This window comes from Lucilia sericata, unplaced genomic scaffold, assembly GCF_015586225.1.
Source record: "Lucilia sericata isolate MDLA Ls3-8-SP2 unplaced genomic scaffold, ASM1558622v1 Contig000312F_arrow, whole genome shotgun sequence".
Lineage (NCBI taxonomy): Eukaryota > Metazoa > Arthropoda > Insecta > Diptera > Calliphoridae > Lucilia > Lucilia sericata.
Genome location: NW_023994336.1, coordinates 185,001 through 212,500, shown reverse-complemented (window position 1 = coordinate 212,500; position 27,500 = coordinate 185,001). Strand labels below are relative to the sequence as shown.

The window sequence follows — 27,500 nt, the reverse complement described above, 5'->3', positions numbered from 1 at the left end:
AGTCTAGACTATAGTCTAGACTATAGTATAGTCTATAGTCTAGTCTATAGTCTAGTCTATAGTATAGACTCTAGTCTAGACTATAGTCTAGACTATAGTCTAGTCTATAGTCTAGTCTATAGTCTAGTCTATAGTCTAGTCTATAGTCTAGTCTATAGTCTAGTCTATAGTCTAGTCTATAGTCTAGTCTATAGTCTAGTCTATAGTAGTCTATCTAGTCTATAGTCTAGTCTATAGTCTAGTCTATAGTCTAGTCTATAGTCTAGTCTATAGTCTAGTCTATAGTCTAGTCTATAGTCTAGTCTATAGTCTAGTCTATAGTCTAGTCTATAGTCTAGTCTATAGTCTAGTCTATAGTCTAGTCTATAGTCTAGTCTATAGTCTAGTCTATAGTCTAGTCTATAGTCTAGTCTATAGTCTAGGTCTATAGTCTAGTCTATAGTCTAGTCTATAGTCTAGTCTATAGTCTAGTCTATAGTCTAGTCTATAGTCTAGTCTATAGTCTAGTCTATAGTCTAGTCTATAGTCTAGTCTATAGTCTAGTCTATAGTCTAGTCTATAGTCTAGTCTATAGTCTAGTCTATAGTCTAGTCTATAGTCTAGTCTATAGTCTAGTCTATAGTCTAGTCTATAGTCTAGTCTATAGTCTAGTCTATAGTCTAGTCTATAGTCTAGTCTATAGTCTAGTCTATAGTCTAGTCTATAGTCTAGTCTATAGTCTAGTCTATAGTCTAGTCTATAGTCTAGTCTATAGTCTAGTCTATAGTCTAGTCTATAGTCTAGTCTCGTATAGTCTATAGTCTAGTCTATAGTCTAGTCTATAGTCTAGTCTATAGTCTAGTCTATAGTCTAGTCTATAGTCTAGTCTATAGTCTAGTCTATAGTCTAGTCTATAGTCTAGTCTATAGTCTAGTCTATAGTCTAGTCTATAGTCGTCTATAGTCTATAGTCTATCTAGTCTATAGTCTAGTCTATAGTCTAGTCTATAGTCTAGTCTATAGTCTAGTCTAGTCTAGTAGTCTAGTCTATAGTCTAGTCTATAGTCTAGTCTATAGTCTAGTCTATAGTCTAGTCTATAGTCTAGTCTATAGTCTAGTCTAGTCTAGTCTATAGTCTAGTCTATAGTCTAGTCTATAGTCTAGTCTATAGTCTAGTCTATCAAATGTCTAATTGGCAATAGTGGTCAAAACCAAATCCGAGAATTATAGGATTCTATGACAACTCCGAATATTAAAAGTAAAATTTCTGAAATGAACTTTGAAACGGGAACTTATTCCCTTAAATACTTTTAACACTCACTGTCACTGTCTATTTTGTAATTGGATTTTTTGTTTACAATTTTATTGGAAATTGAATAATATTCTTCGTACAATGACTGATGTACATGCGAGTATTGCAAATGAAGAACATGCGCCTAATATACATCCAGCTAATTTTGATCCTTTAAAAACTGTAATTGCCACTAGTGTTGAAAAAGCCCATAACGAAGAACACAAATGGAAAATAAAACAAATTACGCTTTCGAAGACCAAAAAATCAACAAAAATGTGGTAGTTGTCCGGAACGTCATACGAATGTTAAAAGTTCGGTTTATGTGCAAGATTCCGATTCGACTGAAATAGATTCCTCAACTGATGAAGAAGAACGTTGGAAGGATGTGGCAAGGGCAGCAGAAATACCAGCCGATTACTATAATATACAGAAGTTGGTGAAGTATATTAAAGCGGGCAATCAGACGGCTACAATTGTTTCGTTATGCTGTCTGCAGGATTACGATTTGACCACACAAATCAATCAATTTGCTATACAAGATATTGGGGGTCTAGAGGTTTTGGTGAATATATTGGAATGTAATGATGCTAAATGTCGACTGGGAGCATTAACTGTCATGGCGGATATTTCTCTAAATATTGATATACGTAAAACTATAGTGGATTTGGATGGTATTCCTCTTATCATTGATATTTTGAATTCCTCCATGAAGGACTTAAAAACTGTAGCCGCTGAGACTTTGGCTAATGTGGCGAAGGTTAGATTGGCTCGTAAATATGTACGCACTTGTGGTGGCATACCAAAGTTGGTGGATCTATTAGATGTTAAATTGCAGTAAGTTTAAATTTACTTTCTGGGCTTTAAACTTGTTTTTAATTGCGTCTGTTTTTAAGTATTTTACAAACTCCACGAGAAGAATTGACTAGCGAAGAAATCGAACAACTTAATATGGCTCTGGCAGGAGCTAAAGCCTTATGGTCTTTATCCGATTCTAAACATAATAAAGAACTAATGCGTAAAAGTGGTATTGTTCCTCTGATGGCACGTTTATTGAAATCTTGTCATATAGATGTGGTCATACCGATAATGGGTACAATACAGAAATGTGCCTCACAGGTAAATTGCTAGAGAGTTTTAATAAAACTTCCAAATTGTAGTGAAATTTATTTTATTTTCTTATACAGCCAAAGTTCCAATTGGCCATAACCACCGAAGGTATGATTGCCGATATAGTTAATCATTTAAGTTCCAGTAATTTGGATTTAAAAATGGAAGGCAGTACAGCTCTATATAAATGCGCGTTTGATCAGGTTACTAGGGATTTGGTGCGTGAAGCTGGTGGCTTAGAACCTTTGGTGGCCATTATTAAGGATAAAACTGTACGCGACAATAAACCTTTGTTAATAGGAGCCACTGGAGCCATTTGGATGTGTGCTATATCGGAAGATAATGTTAAAAAGTTTGATCAATTGCGCACAGTCAATCATTTGATTTCTTTACTAAATGATGAATCCGACACCGTTTTAACTAATGTGGCTGGAGCTATAGCGGAATGTGTTAGATTTCAAAATAATCGCGATGTTTTGCGCAATTCCAATGGTTTACCGGCTTTGGTCTCCTTGCTGAACTCTTCTCACGCCCCCTTATTGGAAAATCTAGCTAAAGCCTTAAAAGAATGTGCCGAAGATATGGAAAGTATGCATATATTGGAAGAATTGGATGCTGTACGTTTGATATGGTCTTTACTGAAGAATTCTAATACCCGTGTCCAAGCTTATGCTGCCTATGCTATTTGTCCTTGTGTTCAAAATGCCAATGAATCGGGGGAATTGGTGCGCAGCTTAGTGGGTGCCATGGAATTGGTGGTAGGTCTATTGAAATCTAAGGATATTTTAGTATTATCAGCAGTATGTGCTGCTATAGCTACTATAGCAAAAGATAGCACCAATTTGGCGATTTTAACCGATCTTAAAGTTATATACAAATTGGCGGGATTAGGTAAGCTCAATAATAATAAAAATACTACAATTAATACTAAAAACAATTTCGGTTTATAATAGTTAATACCACGGAAGATTTATTGCGTAAAAATTTGGCTGCTGCTATAGCTAGTTGTGCTACTTTTGGTAATAATACCCAGGAATTGGGACGTTTAAGAACCGTTACTCCCATTGTCTCCTATATGACTAGTGATGATCCCGAAGTTCATCGTACCACAGCCATGGCTTTGGAAAAATTATCTATGGATCCACAAAATTGTATTACTATGCATCAGGTATTTAAAAAAAATATATATTTATGAGTTATTATTTTGAAACGATTTTTGTAATTATAGAGTGGTGTTGTTCCCTTTCTTTTGGAATGTGTGGGTTCTACCAATAAAGAATTACAATTGGCGGCTGCTGGTTGTTTGCGCAACATACGTGAATTGGCTTTGAGAGCGGAGGAGTATTTACTCAAAATTGATGAAGATTAATGGAGGGGGGAAAAAATGTGCAAAACATGAGTCCAACCAAAATTTTAATTTAGCTGTCCTATAGTTTGTGCTTAGTCTGGCCTATAGTGTAGATTATAGACTGGACTATAGTTTAGTCTGTAGTCTATTTTACAGTCTAGTCTATAGTCTATTTTACAGTCTAGTCTATAGTCTATTTTATAGTCTAGTGTATAGTTGATAGTTTAGTCTATTGTCGACACTCAAGTATAGTCTATAGTCAATGTAGACTATACTGTAGTTCAGACGTTAGATCATAGTCTAGTCTACAGATTAGTCTATAGACTAGTATATAGCCTGCACAGTAGTCTAGTCTATTGTCAATAGTCTGGGCTATATTCTTGCCTAGTCTATAGTCTGAACTATAGTTTACAGACTAAACTGGACTATTGTCTAGTCTATAGACAGGGCAAAAGTCTATAATCTGGACTATAGGTGGTTCAGACCATAGTCCGAACTATAGTATACTTGTCTATAGGCTATGGTTTCAATTGTAGTCTCGCCTATAGCATATTCTATATACTAGTCAGTAGTTTTGCAACATTCTCGTATAAAAAAATACTTTGCACAAAAAATATTTATTTAGCTAGTATATAAAATATGAATTTTACTAAATTACATAAATAAATTCTTTGCATATATTCGGTATAAATTACAAAAAAAGCATTTAATTATTATTTTTTTAGTTTAAATTTAAATTAATAACTAGCATTACTACCTCGTGTAGAAATACTCATGCGTCTCTCTACACGATTCGTATGAGGTAATCGACAATCCGGTGGGGGATAACGCCATCTTCGAGGTCGTGACAATAATGTGCCATCGGTAGAGGCACGACTACGAAATGGTGTTTCTAGTTCACTGCTAGAACTTCTTAAACTACTGCAACTAATCTCATCAGTGGATTCGGAATGATCGTTCTCTTCTAAACACGCAGTACCAATGACTAAAAATGATCTTCTAGTTTCATTAGCCAAATAAGCTGTGTCGTAAAAGGAACATCCTGAGTCGGGACTTAGGGATTCATTTTGTACATCACTAGTAGAACGTTTTAGTTTGGGAAACTTACTAAATACACGCCAAAAGCGAAAAACATCTCGAAATACTGATTGTACCTTAATTAAAAAGAAAAGAAGTCAACGCTTAGTCTTATAAGATTTTTATTTTTAGTTGCACCCACTTGTTCCACACTTTCTCGTACGGAAATTTCATGAAACAGGCACAGCTTAATTCTTTAAACCTTCGCTGACCCTCCTCCAGTGTTACCATTCTATCGCCTATTTGATCGGTTTTGTTGCCCACTAATATAACCGGCACCTCTGCCATACAGTCTTTACTATTGGAACCCAATTTTCGTCTACGCTTATTGTAATTGATTAAAAATTTCAAACGATTACACTCGTCAAAACTACATTTATCCGTTACGGAATACATGAGTATAAAGGCATCTGCCCAACGTATATTAGATTCCAAATTAACACAATCGGCTTCCTGAAACAGTAGTAAGTAAGTAAGTAGTAAGTAATTTATTTCAAAGGTTATAGCAAATCTTGCAATGAACTCACATTTGGTTGTCCCGTTGCATCCAAAATATCAAAATGTACATAATCATTATCTAAGGAGGTATTGAATGTATAAATTTTCTCTAAATTGGGATCATATTCTCCGATATAGCGTCGTGTTATGAAACGCACTACCATTGCCGTTTTACCCACACCACTTTGCCCTAGGACCATAACTTTTAGGGATTTTGGTTTGGTATGTATACCAAGTTTAGCCAGTGAGGATTTTGGCGATGTTTGTGTTCATTGGGCAGGATAACTGTAATAAAAAAAATTGGTATTTAATTAAAAGTTTCTATAGTCTATAGTCTAGTCTATAGTCCTGGTCTATAGTCTAGTCTATAGTCTGGTCTATAGTCTAGTCTATAGTCCTAGTCTATAGTCTAGTCTATAGTCTAGTCTATAGTCTAGTCTATAGTCTGTCTATAGTCTAGTCTATAGTCTAGTCTATAGTCTAGTCTATAGTCTAGTCTATAGTCTAGTCTATAGTCTAGTCTATAGTCTAGTCTATAGTCTAGTCTATAGTCTAGTCCTAGTCAGTCTAGTCTATAGTCTAGTCTATAGTCTAGTCTATAGTCTAGTCTATAGTCTACTAGTCTATAGTCTAGTCTATAGTCAGTCTATAGTCTAGTCTTAGTCTAGTCTACGGTCTAGTCTATAGGGTCTAGTCTAGTCTATAGTCTAGTCTAGTCTAGTCTATAGTCTAGTCTATAGTCTAGTCTATAGTCTAGTCTATAGTCTAGTCTATAGTCTAGTCTATAGTCTAGTCTATAGTCTAGTCTATAGTCTAGTCTATAGTCTAGTCTATAGTCTAGTCTATAGTCTAGTCTATAGTCTAGTCTATAGTCTAGTCTATAGTCTAGTCTATAGTCTAGTCTATAGTCTAGTCTATAGTCTAGTCTATAGTCTAGTCTATAGTCTAGTCTATAGTCTAGTCTATAGTCTAGTCTATAGTCTAGTCTATAGTCTAGTCTATACTCTAGTGTATAGTTTAGTCTATTGTCTCATCTATAATCTGGACTATAGTCTAGTCTATAGTCCAGTCTATAGTCTAGTCTATAGTCCAGTCTATAGTCTAGTCTATAGTCTAGTCTATAGTCTAGTCTATAGTCTAGTCTATAGTCTAGTCTAGTCTATAGTCCAGTCTATAGTCTAGTCTATAGTCTAGTCTATAGTCTAGTCTATAGTCTAGTCTATAGTCCAGTCTATAGTCTAGTCTATAGTCTAGTCTATAGTCTAGTCTATAGTCTAGTCTATAGTCTAGTCTATAGTCTAGTCTATAGTCTAGTCTATAGTCTAGTCTAGTCTATAGTACAGTCTATAGTCTAGTCTATAGTCTAGTCTATAGTCTAGTCTATAGTCTAGTCTATAGTCCAGTCTATAGTCTAGTCTATAGTCTAGTCTATAGTCTAGTCTATAGTCTAGTCTATAGTCTAGTCTATAGTCTAGTCTATAGTCTAGTCTATAGTCTAGTCTATAGTCTAGTCTATAGTCTAGTCTATAGTCTAGTCTATAGTCTAGTCTATAGTCTAGTCTATAGTCTAGTCTATAGTCTAGTCTATAGTCTAGTCTATAGTCTAGTCTATAGTCTAGTCTATAGTCTAGTCTATAGTCTAGTCTATAGTCTAGTCTATAGTCTAGTCTATAGTCTAGTCTATAGTCTAGTCTATAGTCTAGTCTATAGTGTAGTCTATAGTTAGTCTATTGTCTAGTCTATAGTCTAGTCTATAGTCTAGTCTATAGTCTAGTCTATAGTCTAGTCTATAGTCTAGTCTATAGTCTAGTCTATAGTCTAGTCTATAGTCTAGTCTATAGTCTAGTCTATAGTCTAGTCTATAGTCTAGTCTATAGTCTAGTCTATAGTCTAGTCTATAGTCTAGTCTATAGTCTAGTCTATAGTCTAGTCTATAGTCTAGTCTATAGTCTAGTCTATAGTCTAGTCTATAGTCTAGTCTATAGTCTAGTCTATAGTCTAGTCTATAGTCTAGTCTATAGTCTAGTCTATAGTCTAGTCTATAGTCTAGTCTATAGTCTAGTCTATGGTCTAGTCTATAGTCTAGTCTATAGTCTAGTCTATAGTCTAGACTAATTCGAAATTTCAATAACACTTGGAACTTTAACGTAAAATCCAATTATTAAAAAAAAATATTTCCAAGAAAATTTTTTTCATGAAAAGAAAACAATTTTCCCAAAAACATCCTGAAACAATTGTACACTTCAACAACAAAAATAATAACAATCACTCTTATCAAATCCCTCATAAATAGATTTAGTCACGGCCGGATAACCATCCTCCCCAAAATACCTGTTGTAGCAAATTTTCCAAATTTAATGCCAATTAAAGGACCAACAGTAGCTGTGTGTATCAAGTTTTATACATCTTACATAAGTAATAAGTGAAAAGAAAATATTACGCATAAATATTCCTGACCAAAACGAAAACAAAAAGTCTCACAGTCAATTGTTTTGTGATTTTTGTCACTTTAAGTGTGTAAAGTGTTTTTTTTTTTTTTTTTTTTTGTCGAAATTCATAGTTATTTAGTTACGTCTGTCTGTCAGATAGGTATCTAAGCGATGACATTTTTATGTGCGCGCAATTTTTATTTCAGCTTTAACAATCGTTCTTACATACTTACGTACGAAACATACATATTCATAAACGTTTCATTGGAATTTTAATAACAAAACACACTAGTAATCCCTCAGGAATGTTTTCATAAGAAAAGACATTATCGTCGTTGGTTGTCTATTATTTGAAAGTGACAAAATGTGCCAACATTTGTCGCATTTTACAAGAGTACATTAGGGTAATAAGAAGAACACTGGTAGAAGCTTTTTAAAAGTCCGGATGGAAAATATCAAAGAGAGCAATCAAAACAAGTCATAATGTTTCTTCATAAATGGACCTAGTTGTACTTGGAAAAAGTCTACATTTCTTCTGCCCTTCAGTCATGTTTTAATCAAAAACATCGACAACTAACTTCATTTTGACTCGATACTAATCGAGGTCATCCTAATGTACCCAACCTTCGTACATATTACGTACTTAGATATGGATAATATTCATAAAAGCAACGTAATACAAAACAAAAGTAAAGAAACAATAATAATAAAATAAACAAATGTGTATTAAAGGTAAATAATACGAATAAATATGTGAAATGTAACAGCAAAGGTCATGGGAATTAAGGCACCTGTCTTCTAATTAAATAACGGACCTAAAAGGTACGATAATGACAGACAAAAGCTTTCATAGTTGTTTAATCGTAATTGGAATAGTACACGAAAAGAAAACTCATCCAATAATTGTTTCTATTAATTACTCTAAAAGTTTATACCTGAAAAATTCCAAATAATTCAGAAGTTTAAAGAAGTAAATTCGATTTCTTTTTAGAGTTTTCGCTTTAAATTTGAAATTTAACTAGATATTTGAATAGACTGGTCCAGAGTCCTGACTAGAGATTCGACTGCAGTCCAGACTGTAGTTAGATTTTAGTCCAGACTATAGACCTGGCTATGGGCCTGATTATAGTCCAGACTATAGACTTGTCTATAGTCCAGAATATAAACTAGGCTATAGTCCAGATTATAGACTAGACTATAAAATAGACTACAGACCAGACTAATAACTATACAATAGTCCAGACAATATACAAGACTATAGTCCAGACTATAGACTAGAATATAGTTCAAACTATAGACTAGACTGTAGACCAGACTATAGTCCAGACTATAGACTAGAATATAGTTCAAACTATAGACTAGACTGTAGACAGACTATAGTCCAGACAAAAGACCTGACTGTAAACCAGACCATAGACTATAAACCAGACTTACGACTATACAGTAGTCCAGACTATAGTCCACATTGTATAGTGGACTATAGACTAGAAAATAATCCAGACTATACTATAGTTCAGGCTATAGTCCAGACTATTGTCCAGACTATAGACTAGATTACAGTTCTGTCTATAGACTAGAATATAGTCCAGACAGTATAGTAGACTATAGACTAGACAAACTATGGACTATACTATAGTCCTGACTATACACTAAACTATAGTACAGACTATAGAGTAGACCATAGATTATAGAGTAGACTATAGATTAGAAAACATTCCAGACTACAGACAGGACTAAAGTCCAGACTATGTACTCGACTAAAGTCCAGACTATGGACTCGTCTATAAACTTGACAATAGTCAAAAGTATAGTCCAGACTATAGATTAGACTATAGACCATACTATAGACCTCACTACATATTATAGTACAGATAATAAACCAGACTATAGATCGGACTCTACATTGAATAGACTTCAAAATCTAGAAATTCAAATATTTAAAATAAATTCAGATTTTCACTAAATATTAATATTTTCACCTCGAATTCGTATTTTCAAACAAATTAATAATTACAAATCATTGAATGCCTTATTGCAGCAACATGATAAATCACACCATTTCGCCTTATATATATATTTTTTTTTGGTAATTTTAATCTTTTTCTTTTCTAAACCAAAAATATATAATTTTTTTTTTTAATTTTTTTTTAACATTAACAAGTTATTGCAAAAAGCCCTTTAAGTTATATTCCATAATATTTTTAAATTTTTATCAAAAAAAATCTTTTGTTGTTTCTTTAATTATCCAAAAAAAAACCAGTAATTATACAAAAATTTCACATTTTTTACAAGTGTGTAGTTATGTATATATATAAGTACGTACTTCAATATAAACATTGAACCACCATTCACAATTCACAAACACTTTATGTACTAATAGATCATTTATTTTGTCAATAACAATTTGCCCAACTTACAATGTCTTCTATGATATCACACATTTAGTTTAATGTTTTGTTTTTTTTTAATAATTTTATTTATTTCTATTTATGTATCAATTTCTATTTGTTTTTTAATCCATTAATTTGTAACACTTTCTTGTTCTTTGTTTACGTCGTTATTATTATTAAATAATTCGAATTATTAATGTTATAAAATTTGTATCAATGAGAGTTAGCGTAAACTTAAGTATCTTCCGTTCAATAGCTATGCTTGTTAGTGATTAATGTTAAATAAATCATCGTTTTTGTTTATATAAACAACACTCAGACGCAAAAAAAAAAAGATGTAGCAGCAATAAACAACATCTACAACAGTTAAGGCAACAACGTACGAACAGTCGGGCCAACCACTTAACACACTACTACCATGCAAACCCAGTGAACAATAATTTTAGGTGTTTTAACTAATTTGTCCAGACTATTTTTACTATAGACAAAACTATTGTCCACGCTATAGACTAGACCATAGACTAGACTATAGACTAGACTATAGACTAGACTATAGACTAGACTATAGACTAGACTATAGACTAGACTATAGACTAGACTATAGACTAGACTATAGACTAGACTATAGACTAGACTATAGACTAGACTATAGACTAGACTATAGACTAGACTATAGACTAGACTATAGACTAGACTATAGACTAGACTATAGACTAGACTATAGACTAGACTATAGACTAGACTATAGACTAGACTATAGACTAGACTATAGACTAGACTATAGACTAGACTATACTAGACTATAGACTAGACTATAGACTAGACTATAGACTAGACTATAGACTAGACTATAGACTAGACTATAGACTAGACTATAGACTAGACTATAGACTAGACTATAGACTAGACATAGACTAGACTATAGACTAGACTATAGACTAGACTATAGACTAGACTATAGACTAGACTATAGACTAGACTATAGACTAGACTATAGACTAGACTAGACTATAGACTAGACTATAGACTAGACTATAGACTAGACTATAGACTAGACTATAGACTAGACTATAGACTAGACTATAGACTAGACTATAGACTAGACTATAGACTAGACTATAGACTAGACTATAGACTAGACTATAGACTAGACTATAGACTAGACTATAGACTAGACTATAGACTAGACTATAGACTAGACTATAGACTAGACTATAGACTAGACTATAGACTAGACTATAGACTATAGACTAGACTATAGACTAGACCATAGACTAGACTATAGACTAGACTATAGACTAGACTATAGACTAGACTATAGACTAGACTATAGACTAGACTATAGACTAGACTATAGACTAGACTATAGACTAGACTATAGACTAGACTATAGACTAGACTATAGACTAGACTATAGACTAGACTATAGACTAGACTATAGACTAGACTATAGACTAGACTATAGACTAGACTAGACTAGACTATAGACTAGACTAGACTATAGACTAGACTAGACTAGACTAGACTATAGACTAGACTATAGACTAGACCATAGACTAGACTATAGACTAGACTATAGACTAGACTATAGACTAGACTATAGACTAGACTATAGACTAGACTATAGACTAGACTATAGACTAGACTATAGACTAGACTATAGACTAGACTATAGACTAGACTATAGACTAGACTATAGACTAGACTATAGACTAGACTATAGACTAGACTATAGACTAGACTATAGACTAGACTATACTAGACTAGACTAGACTATAGACTAGACTATAGACTAGACTATAGACTAGACTAGACTATAGACTAGACTATAGACTAGACTATAGACTAGACTATAGACTAGACTATAGACTAGACTATAGACTAGACTATAGACTAGACTATAGACTAGACTATAGACTAGACTATAGACTAGACTATAGACTAGACTATAGACTAGACTAGACTAGACTATAGACTAGACTATAGACTAGACTATAGACTAGACTAGACTATAGACTAGACTATAGACTAGACTATAGACTAGACTATAGACTAGACTATAGACTAGACTATAGACTAGACTATAGACTAGACTATAGACTAGACTATAGACTAGACTATAGACTAGACTATAGACTAGACTATAGACTAGACTATAGACTAGACTATAGACTAGACTATAGACTAGACTATAGACTAGACTATAGACTAGACTAGACTAGACTAGACTAGACTATAGACTAGACTATAGACTAGACTATAGACTAGACTATAGACTAGACTATAGACTAGACTAGACTATAGACTAGACTATAGACTAGACTATAGACTAGACTATAGACTAGACCATAGACTAGACTATAGACTAGACTATAGACTAGACTATAGACTAGACTATAGACTAGACTATAGACTAGACTATAGACTAGACTATAGACTAGACTATAGACTAGACTATAGACTAGACTATAGACTAGACTATAGACTAGACTATAGACTAGACTATAGACTAGACTATAGACTAGACTATAGACTAGACTATAGACTAGACTATAGACTAGACTATAGACTAGACTATAGACTAGACTATAGACTAGACTATAGACTAGACTATAGACTAGACTATAGACTAGACTATAGACTAGACTATAGACTAGACTATAGACTAGACTATAGACTAGACTATAGACTAGACTATAGACTAGACTATAGACTAGACTATAGACTAGACTATAGACTAGACTATAGACTAGACTATAGACTAGACTATAGACTAGACTATAGACTAGACTATAGACGACTATAGACTAGACTATAGACTAGACTATAGACTAGACTATAGACTAGACTATAGACTAGACCATAGACTAGACTATAGACTAGACTATAGACTATACTATAGACTAGACTATAGACTAGACTATAGACTATACTATAGACTAGACTATAGACTAGACTATAGACTAGACTATAGACTAGACTATAGACTAGACTATAGACTAGACTATAGACTAGACTATAGACTATACTATAGACTAGACTATAGACTAGACTATAGACTAGACTATAGACTAGACTATAGACTAGACTATAGACTAGACTATAGACTAGACTATAGACTAGACTATAGACTAGACTATAGACTAGACTATAGACTAGACTAGACTATAGACTAGACTAGACTATAGACTAGACTAGACTATAGACTAGACTAGACTATAGACTAGACTATAGACTAGACTATAGACTAGACTATAGACTAGACTATAGACTAGACTATAGACTAGACTATAGACTAGACTATAGACTAGACTATAGACTAGACTATAGACTAGACTATAGACTAGACTATAGACTAGACTATAGACTAGACTATAGACTAGACTATAGACTAAACTATAGACTAGACTATAGACTAGACTATAGACTAGACTATAGACTAGACTATAGACTAGACTATAGACTAGACTATAGACTAGACTAGACTATAGACTAGACTAGACTAGACTAGACTAGACTATAGACTAGACTAGACTATAGACTATAGACTAGACTAGATAGACTAGACTAGACTAGACTATAGACTAGACTAGACTATAGACTAGACTAGACTATAGACTAGACTATAGACTAGACTATAGACTAGACTAGACTATAGACTAGACTATAGACTAGACTATAGACTAGACTAGACTATAGACTAGACTAGACTATAGACTAGACTATAGACTAGACTATAGACTAGACTATAGACTAGACTATAGACTAGACTATAGACTAGACTATAGACTAGACTATAGACTAGACTATAGACTAGACTATAGACTAGACTATAGACTAGACTATAGACTAGACTATAGACTAGACTATAGACTAGACTATAGACTAGACTATAGACTAGACTATAGGCTAGACTATAGACTAGACTATAGACTAGACTAGACTATAGACTAGACTATAGACTAGACTATAGACTAGACTAGACTATAGACTAGACTATAGACTAGACTAGACTATAGACTAGACTATAGACTAGGCTAGACTAGACTATAGACTAGACTAGACCATATACTAGACTAGACTATAGACTAGACTAGACTATAGACTAGACTAGACTATAGACTATAGACTAGACTAGACTATAGACTAGACTATAGACTAGACTAGACTAGACTAGACTAGACTAGACTATAGACTAGACTAGACTAGACTAGACTAGATTAGACTAGTCTAGACTAGACTAGACTAGACTATAGACTAGACTAGACTATAGACTAGACTATAGACTAGACTATAGACTAGACTATAGACTAGACTATAGACTAGACTAGACTAGACTATAGACTAGACTATAGACTAGACTATAGACTAGACTATAGACTAGACTATAGACTAGACTATAGACTAGACTATAGACTAGACTATAGACTAGACTATAGACTAGACTATAGACTAGACTATAGACTAGACTATAGACTAGACTATAGACTAGACTATAGACTAGACTATAGACTAGACTATAGACTAGACTATAGACTAGACTATAGACTAGACTATAGACTAGACTATAGACTAGACTATAGACTAGACTATAGACTAGACTATAGACTAGACTATAGACTAGACTATAGACTAGACTATAGACTAGACTATAGACTAGACTATAGACTAGACTATAGACTAGACTATAGACTAGACTATAGACTAGACTATAGACTAGACTATAGACTAGACTATAGACTAGACTATAGACTAGACTATAGACTAGACTATAGACTAGACTATAGACTAGACTATAGACTAGACTATAGACTAGACTATAGACTAGACTATAGACTAGACTATAGACTAGACTATAGACTAGACTATAGACTAGACTATAGACTAGACTATAGACTAGACTATAGACTAGACTATAGACTAGACTATAGACTAGACTATAGACTAGACTAGACTATAGACTAGACTATAGACTAGACTATAGACTAGACTATAGACTAGACTATAGACTAGACTATAGACTAGACTATAGACTAGACTATAGACTAGACTATAGACTAGACTATAGACTAGACTATAGACTAGACTATACACTAGACTATAGACTAGACTATAGACTAGACTATAGACTAGACTATAGACTAGACTATAGACTAGACTATAGACTAGACTATAGACTAGACTATAGACTAGACTATAGACTAGACTATAGACTAGACTATAGACTAGACTATAGACTAGACTATAGACTAGACTATAGACTAGACTATAGACTAGACTATAGACTAGACTATAGACTAGACTATAGACTAGACTATATACTAGACTGTAGACTACATTATAGCCTAGACTATAGTTCAGACTATAGACTAGACTATTGTACAGACTATAGACTAGCCTTTAGACTACACAAAACTATAGTATAAGTACGTTATAGTCCTGTCGGTAAGATTGCTAATTAATGTAAGAAAAGCTTCAAACTGCTATAGTGATAACTATATAATTGAACAAAAGACATTTCTTTCATTTTCAGCTTTCACTTCGAATTCTCGTAAAAAATTTCAAAATTCTTCGGATGGTATGAGTAATAACTACTGACTACGATATTTAAACATCACTCATACAACCCGTAACTATAAAATTAGCAAAATCAAGTCAACACAAAGATAGAGCTACAGGTGGTATGAGTTATTTTTAACTCAAGTAAAATCAAGATGAAATCATTTATCAAATTCTAAAATTTCTTAAAAAATTAAAAATTTGCTGGGTAACTTACATATTCTGCACCCACCCACACACACACTCATACAAACATATGAAAGTTCCTCTATCGGAACTTATCTACAACTTAATAATCGTATAATACGAACATGTACATCAATCCACATACATAGATATATAGATTTGTTAATATAACGAAATAAAGTCTAGTAACTAGAATTAAAATCATCGCAATAATACTCGTATGAGAGAAATAGCCGAAACCACAAACAGAATGCAAATGTACGTACACATGTATGTAGGTATGTAGATGTGTATGGGTACCAATAATGTATTATTTATTTTATTTTAGTTTTAAAGCTTCAGGGCCAATGTTGTTGCGTGGTTAAAAACAAAAGTGTTCGCAAAAAAATGCAATTAACTGTGTTATAGACTACAACATTGTCGAATCAAATATACACTCCCACATAAATAGATCGGCATTTTTTACATGCTATTAATAGTTTATCTAAAATGTTTTATTTTAGTTAACATTTTGCTATCTCTTGGATAAGTGAAAAAAAATCATAAAATTATTGCTGCAAACTCATATAATTCCAAATTTAATTTGTATCATAAATTGAGATCATTATTTTTTTTTATATTGTGCTCCAACGGAATGACAAACTGATACTTATAGAATTATGTGTACAGAATACTTGTTGTATGTAGTACCCTTGTCTAAGTTGAGGGTGGTGGGTTGGTATATTATTTATTCCTACATTTCACATTAGTAATGTGTCAATGTGTACGCATCGAACACTTGTTGTGTGTTAAAACTCAAGTGGTTTTTTATTGTTTTATTATTGGTAGAGTAGGTAAATCACAAGGATTTCTAACCGTATTGTATGTAGTATACATGGATGATGGTTTTACTTATGTTGCAGCAACAAAGTTTTTCATTAAAAGCAACAAGTTATTGTTGAAATTTAAGTTATTTTGCCCATCATTTGTGACAGGGGTAAACATATACCCTTGTACTATATGTATGTATATGTATGTAAATATCTTCCTGTAATAATTTGCATAAAATATTTTATGTACAATAAACAGCTACAAGCGTATGTGAATGAAAAAAGGGATTATTACAAAATCTGGATGACCACATATTATAACACGACTACAGTAGATTCTTAAGTACACTGTAGATTAGACTGTAATCTCGACTGCTAACTATAGATTGGACCAGACTACACACAAGACTATACACTAGACTATAGGCTGAACAATAGTTAGGCCTTTAGGCTAGTCTATAGTCTAGTCTAGTTTATAGTCTAGTCTATAGTCTAGTTTATAGTCTAATCTATAGCCTAGTCCATAGTCTAGTCCATAGTCTAGTCTATAGTCTAGTCTATAGTCTAGTCTATAGTCTAGTCTATAGCCTAGTCTATAGTCTAGTCTATAGTCTAGTCTATAGTCTAGTCTATAGTCTAGTTTAGTCTATAGTATAGTCTATAGTATAGTCTATAGTCTAGTCTATAGTCTAGTCTATAGTCTAGTCTATAGTCTAGTCTATAGTCTAGTCTATAGTCTAGTCTATAGTCTAGTCTATAGTCTAGTCTATAGTCTAGTCTATAGTCTAGTCTATAGTCTAGTCTATAGTCTAGTCTATAGTCTAGTCTATAGTCTAGTCTATAGTCTAGTCTATAGTCTAGTCTATAGTCTAGTCTATAGTCTAGTCTATAGTCTAGTCTATAGTCTAGTCTATAGTCTAGTCTATAGTCTAGTCTATAGTCTAGTCTATAGTCTAGTCTATAGTCTAGTCTATAGTCTAGTCTAGTCTATAGTCTAGTCTATAGTCTAGTCTATAGTCTAGTCTATAGTCTAGTCTATAGTCTAGTCTATAGTCTAGTCTATAGTCTAGTCTATAGTCTAGTCTATAGTCTAGTCTATAGTCTAGTCTATAGTCTAGTCTATAGTCTAGTCTATAGTCTAGTCTATAGTCTAGTCTATAGTCTAGTCTATAGTCTAGTCTATAGTCTAGTCTATAGTCTAGTCTATAGTCTAGTCTATAGTCTAGTCTATAGTCTAGTCTATAGTCTAGTCTATAGTCTAGTCTATAGTCTAGTCTATAGTCTAGTCTATAGTCTAGTCTATAGTCTAGTCTATAGTCTAGTCTATTGTCTAGTCTATAGTCTAGTCTATAGTCTAGTCTATAGTCTAGTCTATAGTCTAGTCTATAGTCTAGTCTATAGTCTAGTCTATAGTCTTGTCTATAGTCTAGTCTATAGTCTAGTCTATAGTCTAGTCTATAGTCTAGTCTATAGTCTAGTCTATAGTCTAGTCTATAGTCTAGTCTATAGTCTAGTCTATAGTCTAGTCTATAGTCTAGTCTATAGTCTAGTCTATAGTCTAGTCTATAGTCTAGTCTATAGTCTAGTCTATAGTCTAGTCTATAGTCTAGTCTATAGTCTAGTCTATAGTCTAGTCTATAGTCTAGTCTATAGTCTAGTCTATAGTCTAGTCTATAGTCTAGTCTATAGTCTAGTCTATAGTCTAGTCTATAGTCTAGTCTATAGTCTAGTCTATAGTTTAGTCTATAGTCTAGTCTATAGTCTAGTCTATAGTTTAGTCTATCGTCTAGTCTATAGTCTAGTCTATAGTCTAGTCTATAGTCTAGTCTATAGTCTAGTCTATAGTCTAGTCTATAGCTAGTCTATAGTATAGTCTATAGTCTAGTCTATAGTCTAGTCTATAGTCTAGTCTATAGTCTAGTCTATAGTCTAGTCTATAGTCTAGTCTATAGTCTTAGTCTATAGTCTAGTCTATAGTCTAGTCTATAGTCTAGTCTATAGTCTAGTCTATAGTCTAGTCTATAGTCTAGTCTATAGTCTAGTCTATAGTCTAGTCTATAGTCTAGTCTATAGTATAGTCTAAGTCTAGTCTATAGTCTAGTCTATAGTCTAGTCTATAGTCTAGTCTATAGTCTAGTCTATAGTCTAGTCTATTGTCTAATCTATAGTCTAGTCTATAGTCTAGTCTATAGTCTAGTCTATAGTCTAGTCTATAGTCTAGTCTATAGTCTAGTCTATAGTCTAGTCTATAGTCTAGTCTATAGTCTAGTCTATAGTCTAGTCTATAGTCTAATCTATAGTCTAGTCTATAGTCTAGTCTATAGTCCAGTCTATAGTCTAGTCTATAGTCTAGTCTATAGTCTAGTCTATAGTCCAGTCTATAGTCTAGTCTATAGTCTAGTCTATAGTCTAGTCTATAGTAGTCTATAGTCTAGTCTATAGTCTAGTCTATAGTCTAGTCTATAGTCTAGTCTATAGTCTAGTCTATAGTCTAGTCTATAGTCTAGTCTATAGTCTAGTCTATAGTCTAGTCTATAGTCTAGTCTATAGTCTAGTCTATAGTCTAGTCTATAGTCTAGTCTATAGTCTAGTCTATAGTCTAGTCTATAGTCTAGTCTATAGTATAGTCTATAGTCTAGTCTATAGTCTAGTCTATAGTCTAGTCTATAGTCCAGTCTATAGTCATCTATAGTCTAGTCTATAGTCTAGTCTATAGTCCAGTCTATAGTCTAGTCTATAGTCTAGTCTATAGTCTAGTCTATAGTCCAGTCTATAGTCTAGTCTATAGTCTAGTCTATAGTCTAGTCTATAGTCTAATCTATAGTCTAGTCTATAGTCTAGTCTATAGTCTAGTCTATAGTCTAGTCTATAGTCTAGTCTATAGTATAGTCTATAGTCTAGTCTATAGTCTAGTCTATAGTCTAGTCTATTGTCTAGTCTATAGTCTAGTCTATAGTCTAGTCTATTGTCTAGTCTATAGTCTAGTCTATAGTCTAGTCTATTGTCTAGTCTATAGTCTAGTCTATAGTCTAGTCTATTGTCTAGTCTATAGTCTAGTCTATAGTCTAGTCTATAGTCTAGTCTATAGTCTAGTCTATAGTCTAGTCTATAGTCTAGTCCGTAGTCTAGTCTATGGTCTAGTCCGTAGTCTAGTCTATAGTCTAGTCTATAGTCTAGTATATAGTCTAGTCTATAGTCTAGTCTATAGTCTAGTCTATAGTCTAGTCTATAGTCTAGTTATGGTCTAGTCTATAGTCTAGTCTATAGTCTAGTCTATAGTCTAGTCTATAGTCTAGTCTATAGTCTAGTCTATAGTCTAGTCTATAGTCTAGTCTATAGTCTAGTCTATAGTCTAGTCTAGTCTATAGTCTAGTCTATAGTCTAGTCTATAGTCTAGTCTATAGTCTAGTCTAGTCTAGTCTATAGTCTAGTCTATAGTCTAGTCTATAGTCTAGTCTATAGTCTAGTCTATAGTCTAGTCTATAGTCTAGTCCGTAGTCTAGTCTATAGTCTAGTCTATAGTCTAGTCTATAGTCTAGTCTATAGTCTAGTCCGTAGTCTAGTCTATAGTCTAGTCTATAGTCTAGTCCGTAGTCCAGTCTATAGTCTAGTCCGTAGTCTAGTCTATAGTCTAGTCTATAGTCTAGTCTATAGTCTAGTCTATAGTCTAGTCTATAGTCTAGTCTATAGTCTAGTCTATAGTCTAGTCTATAGTCTAGTCTATAGTCTAGTCTATAGTCTAGTCTATAGTCTAGTCTATAGTCTAGTCTATAGTCTAGTCCGTAGTCTAGTCCGTAGTCTAGTCTATAGTCTAGTCTATAGTCTAGTCTATAGTCTAGTCTATAGTCTAGTCTATAGTCTAGTCCGTAGTCTAGTCTATAGTCTAGTCTATAGTCTAGTCTATAGCCTAGTCTATAGTCTAGTCTATAGTCTAGTCTATAGTCTAGTCTATAGTCTAGTCTATAGTCTAGTCCGTAGTCTAGTCTATAGTCTAGTATAGTCTAGTCTATAGTCTAGTCTATAGTCTAGTCTATAGTCTAGTCTATAGTCTAGTCTATAGTCTAGTCTATAGTCTAGTCTATAGTCTAGTCTATAGTCTAGTCTATAGTCTAGTCTATAGTCTAGTCTATAGTCTAGTCTATAGTCTAGTCTATAGTCTAGTCTATAGTCTAGTCTATAGTCTAGTCTAGTCTAGTCTATAGTCTAGTCTATAGTCTAGTCTATAGTCTAGTCTATAGTCTAGTCTATAGTCTAGTCTATAGTCTAGTCTATAGTCTAGTCTATAGTCTAGTCTATAGTCTAGTCTATTCTAGTCTATAGTCTAGTCTATAGTCTAGTCTATAGTCTAGTCTATATTCTAGTCTATAGTCTAGTCTATAGTCTAGTCTATAGTCTAGTCTATAGTCTAGTCTATAGTCTAGTCTATAGTCTAGTCTATAGTCTAGTCTATAGTCTAGTCTATAGTCTAGTCTATAGTCTAGTCTATAGTCTAGTCTATAGTCTAGTCTATAGTCTAATCTATAGTCTAGTCTATAGTCTAGTCTATAGTCTAGTCTATAGTCTAGTCTATAGTCTAGTCTATAGTCTAGTCTATAATCTAGTCTATAGTCTAGTCTATAGTCTAGTCTATAGTCTAGTCTATAGTCTAGTCTATAGTCTAGTCTATAGTCTAGTCTATAGTCTAGTCTATAGGCTAGTTTATAGTCTAGTCTATAGTCTAGTCTATAGTCTAGTCTATAGTCTAGTCTATAGTCTAGTCTATAGTCTAGTCTATAGTCTAGTCTATAGTCTAGTCTATAGTCTAGTCTATAGTCTAGTCTATAGTCTAGTCTATAGTCTAGTCTATAGTCTAGTCTATAGTCTAGTCTATAGTCTAGTCTATAGTCTAGTCTATAGTCTAGTCTATAGTCTAGTCTATAGTCTAGTCTATAGTCTAGTCTATAGTCTAGTCTATAGTCTAGTCTATAGTCTAGTCTATAGTCTAGTCTATAGTCTAGTCTATAGGCTAGTTTAATCTATAGTCCAGATTTAGTCTAAAGTCAAATCTATATTTAACACTAAAATCAAGGTAATAAATTGGACTTAGTTTTAATTTAAAACTATAATCTAGTAAACATTTAGACCAGTCTATAGTCAAGTCTTAATTGTAGATCATAGACATTAGTATCTAAATATTGAAAAAGCTTAATTTTATCCACTTTAATAAATTAAATACAAATCATTAAGAAAATCTTCTTATCTTGTTAAAATTTATATTAAATTCATCACTCATTCCTTCATAAATTCCTTGTTTCTTTGAACATAATTTTAACCTTACATTATACATATGTACGTTCCCATTAAAGGTTATTTCTTGGTATGTATTCAAAAATTTAAGGCCTTTGTAAGATAAAATTCAAGTTATACAAAAACTGTTCATGCTAAATCCTAAAATACTAGCAAATTCTTTATAATTCCCATAGTAGTAACATTTCTTGGTATCACTTGCGGATTTCAAGTGAACAGTTTGTGTTTAATATAATACTCTCATACTATACACATGTATGTAAATTAAAATTATCACACTTGAATAAATTTTGTTTATTAACTAAGCATAAGTTGTTTACCTTCATTCCTTATAATATATACAGTGATAATCAGCTATAATGTGTCAATTTTCGTAAGGATTACTTTTTGTTATAATGATGTTTGACATGTCACATCCGATGTGTGCATAACCTTTCATCTTAAACTTAGGATTCTTTTAAGTGGTGTGATTAAAAGTAATTGTTAAGTTCAAGAAGTATTTGTTGAAACTGTACTAAATTCCTGGAATATATCTAGTTTATTATTAAGTAATTTTGCGTAAATATCAGAGACAGAATGTTCCGCGAGTTGAAGTTTCTCTTCAAAATCGAAGTTTTCTTCTTCATTAGAAATGTTTTGATTTCAGTATTCTGCCAAAATAATGGTTGTAATTTCAATATTTTGACTCTCCTTTGCTTTTGATTCTACCTATTTAACCTTCTTATTACTCGAATTTAATTTGCCTCTTTGTAAATGTTTCGAATTTCACCTAAAATGCCATACTTCCAGAAACTATTTACTATTAGTTATATCATAAAAAATTCATTACTGCCATTGACCTCCATCATAGATAACATTTACCCTGAAAATGTTCACCCTAATGTATACATTAGGAAACTATATGATTCTACAAATAAACAAATCAGAGCCCTTTAAATAAGAATATATCAACTTAACAACAATCAAACAATTTGTTTTTAAAAGTAACATAAAACTATCAAACTAAGCGTCTAGCTTGTATTACTTATTTTATAACCTTCTAAATTTGACAGTTATATTACACCGAAATTCATAAAAAAACAATAACAGAAACCAGCTGTTGCAGTGGTAACTCCTTCTTATTTAATTGGTTGTGCAAAAAACCCAAAAATATGGCAATATTTGTGAACCATATGTTTTTGACAGTGTTTTAACAGTTTGCTTTGTTTTGTGATTTACTAAGTGAAAACGACTGTGTTATTTATTTAAATAATCTTTTTATTTCTATTGAAAGTGTTAAAAAATTTAGCTTTTAAAAATGTCTCTTAAACTCATTAGAATGGCCAATATTTCAAATAGAGTTTTAAGTAAGTAATTAGAATTAAGTCATGAAAGTAGAGAATAGTAATTACATCACAACACACATAGTTGATTTACATGCATATAGATTTCAATGCTATTTATTAATATTAGGGGGAATCTATTAAATATAATTAAATATTTTATGTAGACCTTTATAAAATCAAAGAATTTATTAAAAGAAATTTATGAAATTTATATAATTTTGAAATCTATACTCTTTTCGAACCATATCATTCAAATCTGCTATTGCGACTTTTTTTTGCAAAATTGTTATACTATAATTGTCTTAATGGAAAGTATTGACCCTTGCCTATCAAAGGTTAACAACGCATCTTAATTCTAATACACATTCAATAAGTAAACAGAAACCTATTTATTTTAAGAAATAAATTATTTTAAAGAATTGTTTAAAAGGTTAGTTTGTTATAACTACATGATAAAGTAAAATGTAAAGATTTTTGCAATTTCGGCAAGCTAGACTATGGACTACAATATAGACTAGGCAATAAATTAGATTACAGGCTAGACTATTGCCAGACTAGTCGAGACTGCAGAGTGGACTAAGGACTAGAGTAAAGACAAGACAATAGACTATTTATATTCCTAAACTGTAGGCTATAGATAGCTATAGACTATAGCTAGACTAATAGCCTAGACTAATAGCTAGACTATAGACTAGACTATAGACAGACTATAGACTAGACTAGACTAGACTATAGACTAGACTATAGACTAGACTATAGACTAGACTATAGACGAGACTATAGACTAGACTATAGACTAGACTATAGACTAGACTATAGACTAGACTATAGACTAGACTATAGACTAGACTATAGACTAGACTATAGACTAGACTATAGACTAGACTATAGACTAGACTATAGACTAGACTATACTAGACTATAGACTAGACTATAGACTAGACTATAGACTAGACTATAGACTAGACTATAGACTAGACTATAGACAAGACTATAGACTAGACTATAGACTAGACTATAGACTAGACTATAGACTAGACTATAGACTAGACTATAGACTAGACTATACACTAGACTATAGACTAGACTATAGACTAGACTATAGACTAGACTATAGACTAGACTATAGACTAGACTATAGACTAGACTATAGACTAGACTATAGACTAGACTATAGACTAGACTATAGATTAGACTATAGACTAGACTATAGACTAGACTATAGACTAGACTATAGACTAGACTATAGACTAGACTATAGACTAGACTATAGACCTATAGACTAGACTATAGACTAGACTATAGACTAGACTATAGACTAGACTATAGACTGACTATAGACTAGACGATAGACTAGACTATAGACTAGACTATAGACTAGACTATAGACTAGACCTATTAAGACTAGACTAGACGAGACTATAGACCTAGACTTAGACTAGACGTAGACTAACTATAGACTAGACTATAGACTAGACTATAGACTAGACTATAGACTAGACTATAGACTAGATATAGACTAGACTATAGACTAGACTATAGACTAGACTATAGACTAGACTATAGACTAGACTATAGACCTAGACTATAGACTAGACTATAGACTAGACTATAGACTAGACTATAGACTAGACTATAGACTAGACTATAGACTAACTATAGACTAGACTATACTAGACTAACTAGACTAGACTATAGACTAGACTATAGACTAGACTATAGACTAGACTATAGACTAGCTAGACTAGACTATAGACTAGACTATAGACTAGACTATAGACTAGACTATAGACTAGACTATAGACTAGACTATAGACTAGACTATAGACTAGACTATAGACTAGACTATAGACTAGACTATAGACTAGACTATAGACTAGACTATAGACTAGACTATAGACTAGACTATAGACTAGACTATAGACTAGACTATAGACTAGACTATAGACTAGACTATAGACTAGACTATAGACTAGACTATAGACTAGACTATAGACTAGACTAGACTATAGACTAGACTATAGACTAGACTATAGACTAGACTATAGACTAGACTATAGACTAGACTAGACTATAGACTAGACTAGACTATAGACTAGACTAGACTATAGACTAGACTATAGACTAGACTATAGACTAGACTATAGACTAGACTATAGACTGGACTATAGACTAGACTATAGACTAGACTATAGACTAGACTATAGACTAGACTATAGACTAGACTATAGACTAGACTATAGACTAGACTATAGACTAGACTATAGACTAGACTATAGACTAGACTATAGACTAGACTATAGACTAGACTATAGACTAGACTATAGACTAGACTATAGACTAGACTATAGACTAGACTATAGACTAGACTATAGACTAGACTATAGACTAGACTATAGACTAGACTATAGACTAGACTATAGACTAGACTATAGACTAGACTAGACTAGACTAGACTAGACTATAGACTAGACTATAGACTAGACTATAGACTAGACTATAGACTAGACTATAACTAGACTATAGACTAGACTATAGACTAGACTATAGACTAGACTATAGACTAGATTATAGACTAGACTATAGACTAGACTATAGACTAGACTAGAGACTAGACTATAGACTAGACTATAGACTAGACTATAGAGTAGATTATGATTGCGAAAATCATTTTAGATTCTATAAAGCGTTGTTTTTCAAACATTACTTCGAATTTTCGATTTGCATTGTTATCAGGTGCTTCTAGTCGAGATACTGGGGTTTAAAAGTTAGTTGCATATTTTATCCTAAAATAAGATGTAAACAACTTACTAACAAGTAATAATAACCGGTTTGTAAAAAATACACGATAAAAGTGTTAGACAATGAAAATTCCCCAATAATGTAGTATTGTTGGCAATAAATTATATTGTTATTTAATTAATTGCATTTTACAAGCTCATTTTAGTTATAAACTCCGTTAATGTAACTTAGGTTGTGTTAGCAATGCATTCGCTGTGCTTCTTAAATATTTAAATAAAATGCAACTTTTTATTTCACTTGAAATAGTAATCTAACCTCTATTTAGATAAGATTGTTATAGCTTTCTGGTAACTATTAAAATAAATTTCAACAATTTAAATTTTTCTGAATTATCTTTAATTAAAGTGTTTAGAAAATAAAAAGTGTAACACGAAAATAGTTCAATAATTATTGATTTTAGTAATAATAATAAATAGTTTGTTATTTTCTTAAGTATGTAAATATTTATATCATAATAAACATATAAAATGTAAACAATAAATATGACAGGAAATGTGCATGTGCTGCTCATCCATGAGACTAGTAAACAATCAAACCAACACGAAACACTTAAATGGAAAATTGTTGACAAAAAATAAACCGAAAATTTTGAAGTAAACAACAAACATAAATAAGAAACAACAAAATAATATTTATTATGGAGGCTAAACAAGGGAAAACTTATTTGATTTGATCTTCTTAAAGAAAAATCATTCATTATTAACGTGACATTATGAGAATTTATAAATAATTATTTCAACATGCACACACACACACACACACTTTCAACCGTTCAAGAATATTTTAAAAAAGACAACACTTTTTTAATAAGAGGATTTTAAAATAAAGTAAATTTTTAGTGAGGATCAATGACCCCTTTTGTTTTTGGGGCCATTTTATGTTATTGTTTTCTTTTTAACAAAATTACAAGACACATTCCACTGACTAACTGTTGCATTTATTTTGTTGTTTTATTTAAAAAAAATATCTTTCGGGAAGGTCAAGCTCAAACTTAAAGACATTTTTTTTAATGTTTTTCACGAGAAAAACGTAAACGTATTGTTTTATACCCATTGTACTCAATGCTCAAACATGTGTAGATTGCATGATGAAATCAAAAGATCTTTGTGACGTCATGCTGTCTTAATTTTATAAATATAATTCCAAACCATTAAAAATAAACAATTAAATTTTAATTTTTTTTGGTTTCAAAAATAAACAAAACAATTTGGTTTATTTTTCTTATCAATTAGATAGTTTTCAAAATATTTATGTTTGACTATAATCCAAATCTGTCTTATTTTTGAAAACATTTAATAAATAAATATTATTCACACATACATATGTATGCATTTATGTTTATGTTTATAAACATTAATAGTAGAGACACATGTATGTACATAAAGATGTTGGTGATAAAACAAAATTTCTAT

The 27,500-nt window shown here is 32.2% G+C and overlaps 3 protein-coding genes across 3 annotated transcripts in view; 2 read left to right on the top strand and 1 right to left on the bottom strand.

Moving 5' to 3' along the window:
• The first annotated feature begins 1,528 nt into the window (after positions 1-1,528).
• Positions 1,529-3,873, top strand: LOC119603573 (armadillo repeat-containing protein gudu). Its single transcript, XM_037955621.1, has 5 exons — positions 1,529-2,106; positions 2,166-2,388; positions 2,457-3,270; positions 3,333-3,547; positions 3,608-3,873. The coding sequence occupies exons 1-5, from the start codon at positions 1,889-1,891 to the stop codon at positions 3,746-3,748; spliced, it is 1,611 nt and encodes a 536-aa protein (XP_037811549.1). The 5' UTR covers positions 1,529-1,888; the 3' UTR covers positions 3,749-3,873.
• Positions 3,874-4,171: 298 nt separating this feature from the next.
• Positions 4,172-10,172, bottom strand: LOC119603582 (ras-like protein 2). The gene is given in 6 exon segments (XM_037955640.1): positions 4,172-4,881; positions 4,947-4,981; positions 4,984-5,257; positions 5,332-5,565; positions 5,567-5,587; positions 10,149-10,172. Coding segments are annotated over 6 exon segments (1,005 nt in total). The 3' UTR covers positions 4,172-4,464.
• Positions 10,173-23,139: 12,967 nt separating this feature from the next.
• LOC119603574 (trehalose-phosphate phosphatase B) overlaps positions 23,140-27,500 on the top strand; it is a 19,194-nt gene continuing 14,833 nt past the window's right edge. The window contains exon 1 of the mRNA XM_037955622.1: positions 23,140-23,307. Coding sequence (XP_037811550.1) covers positions 23,259-23,307 — 49 coding nt within the window. The 5' untranslated portion in view covers positions 23,140-23,258. The remainder of the gene's footprint in view (positions 23,308-27,500) is intronic.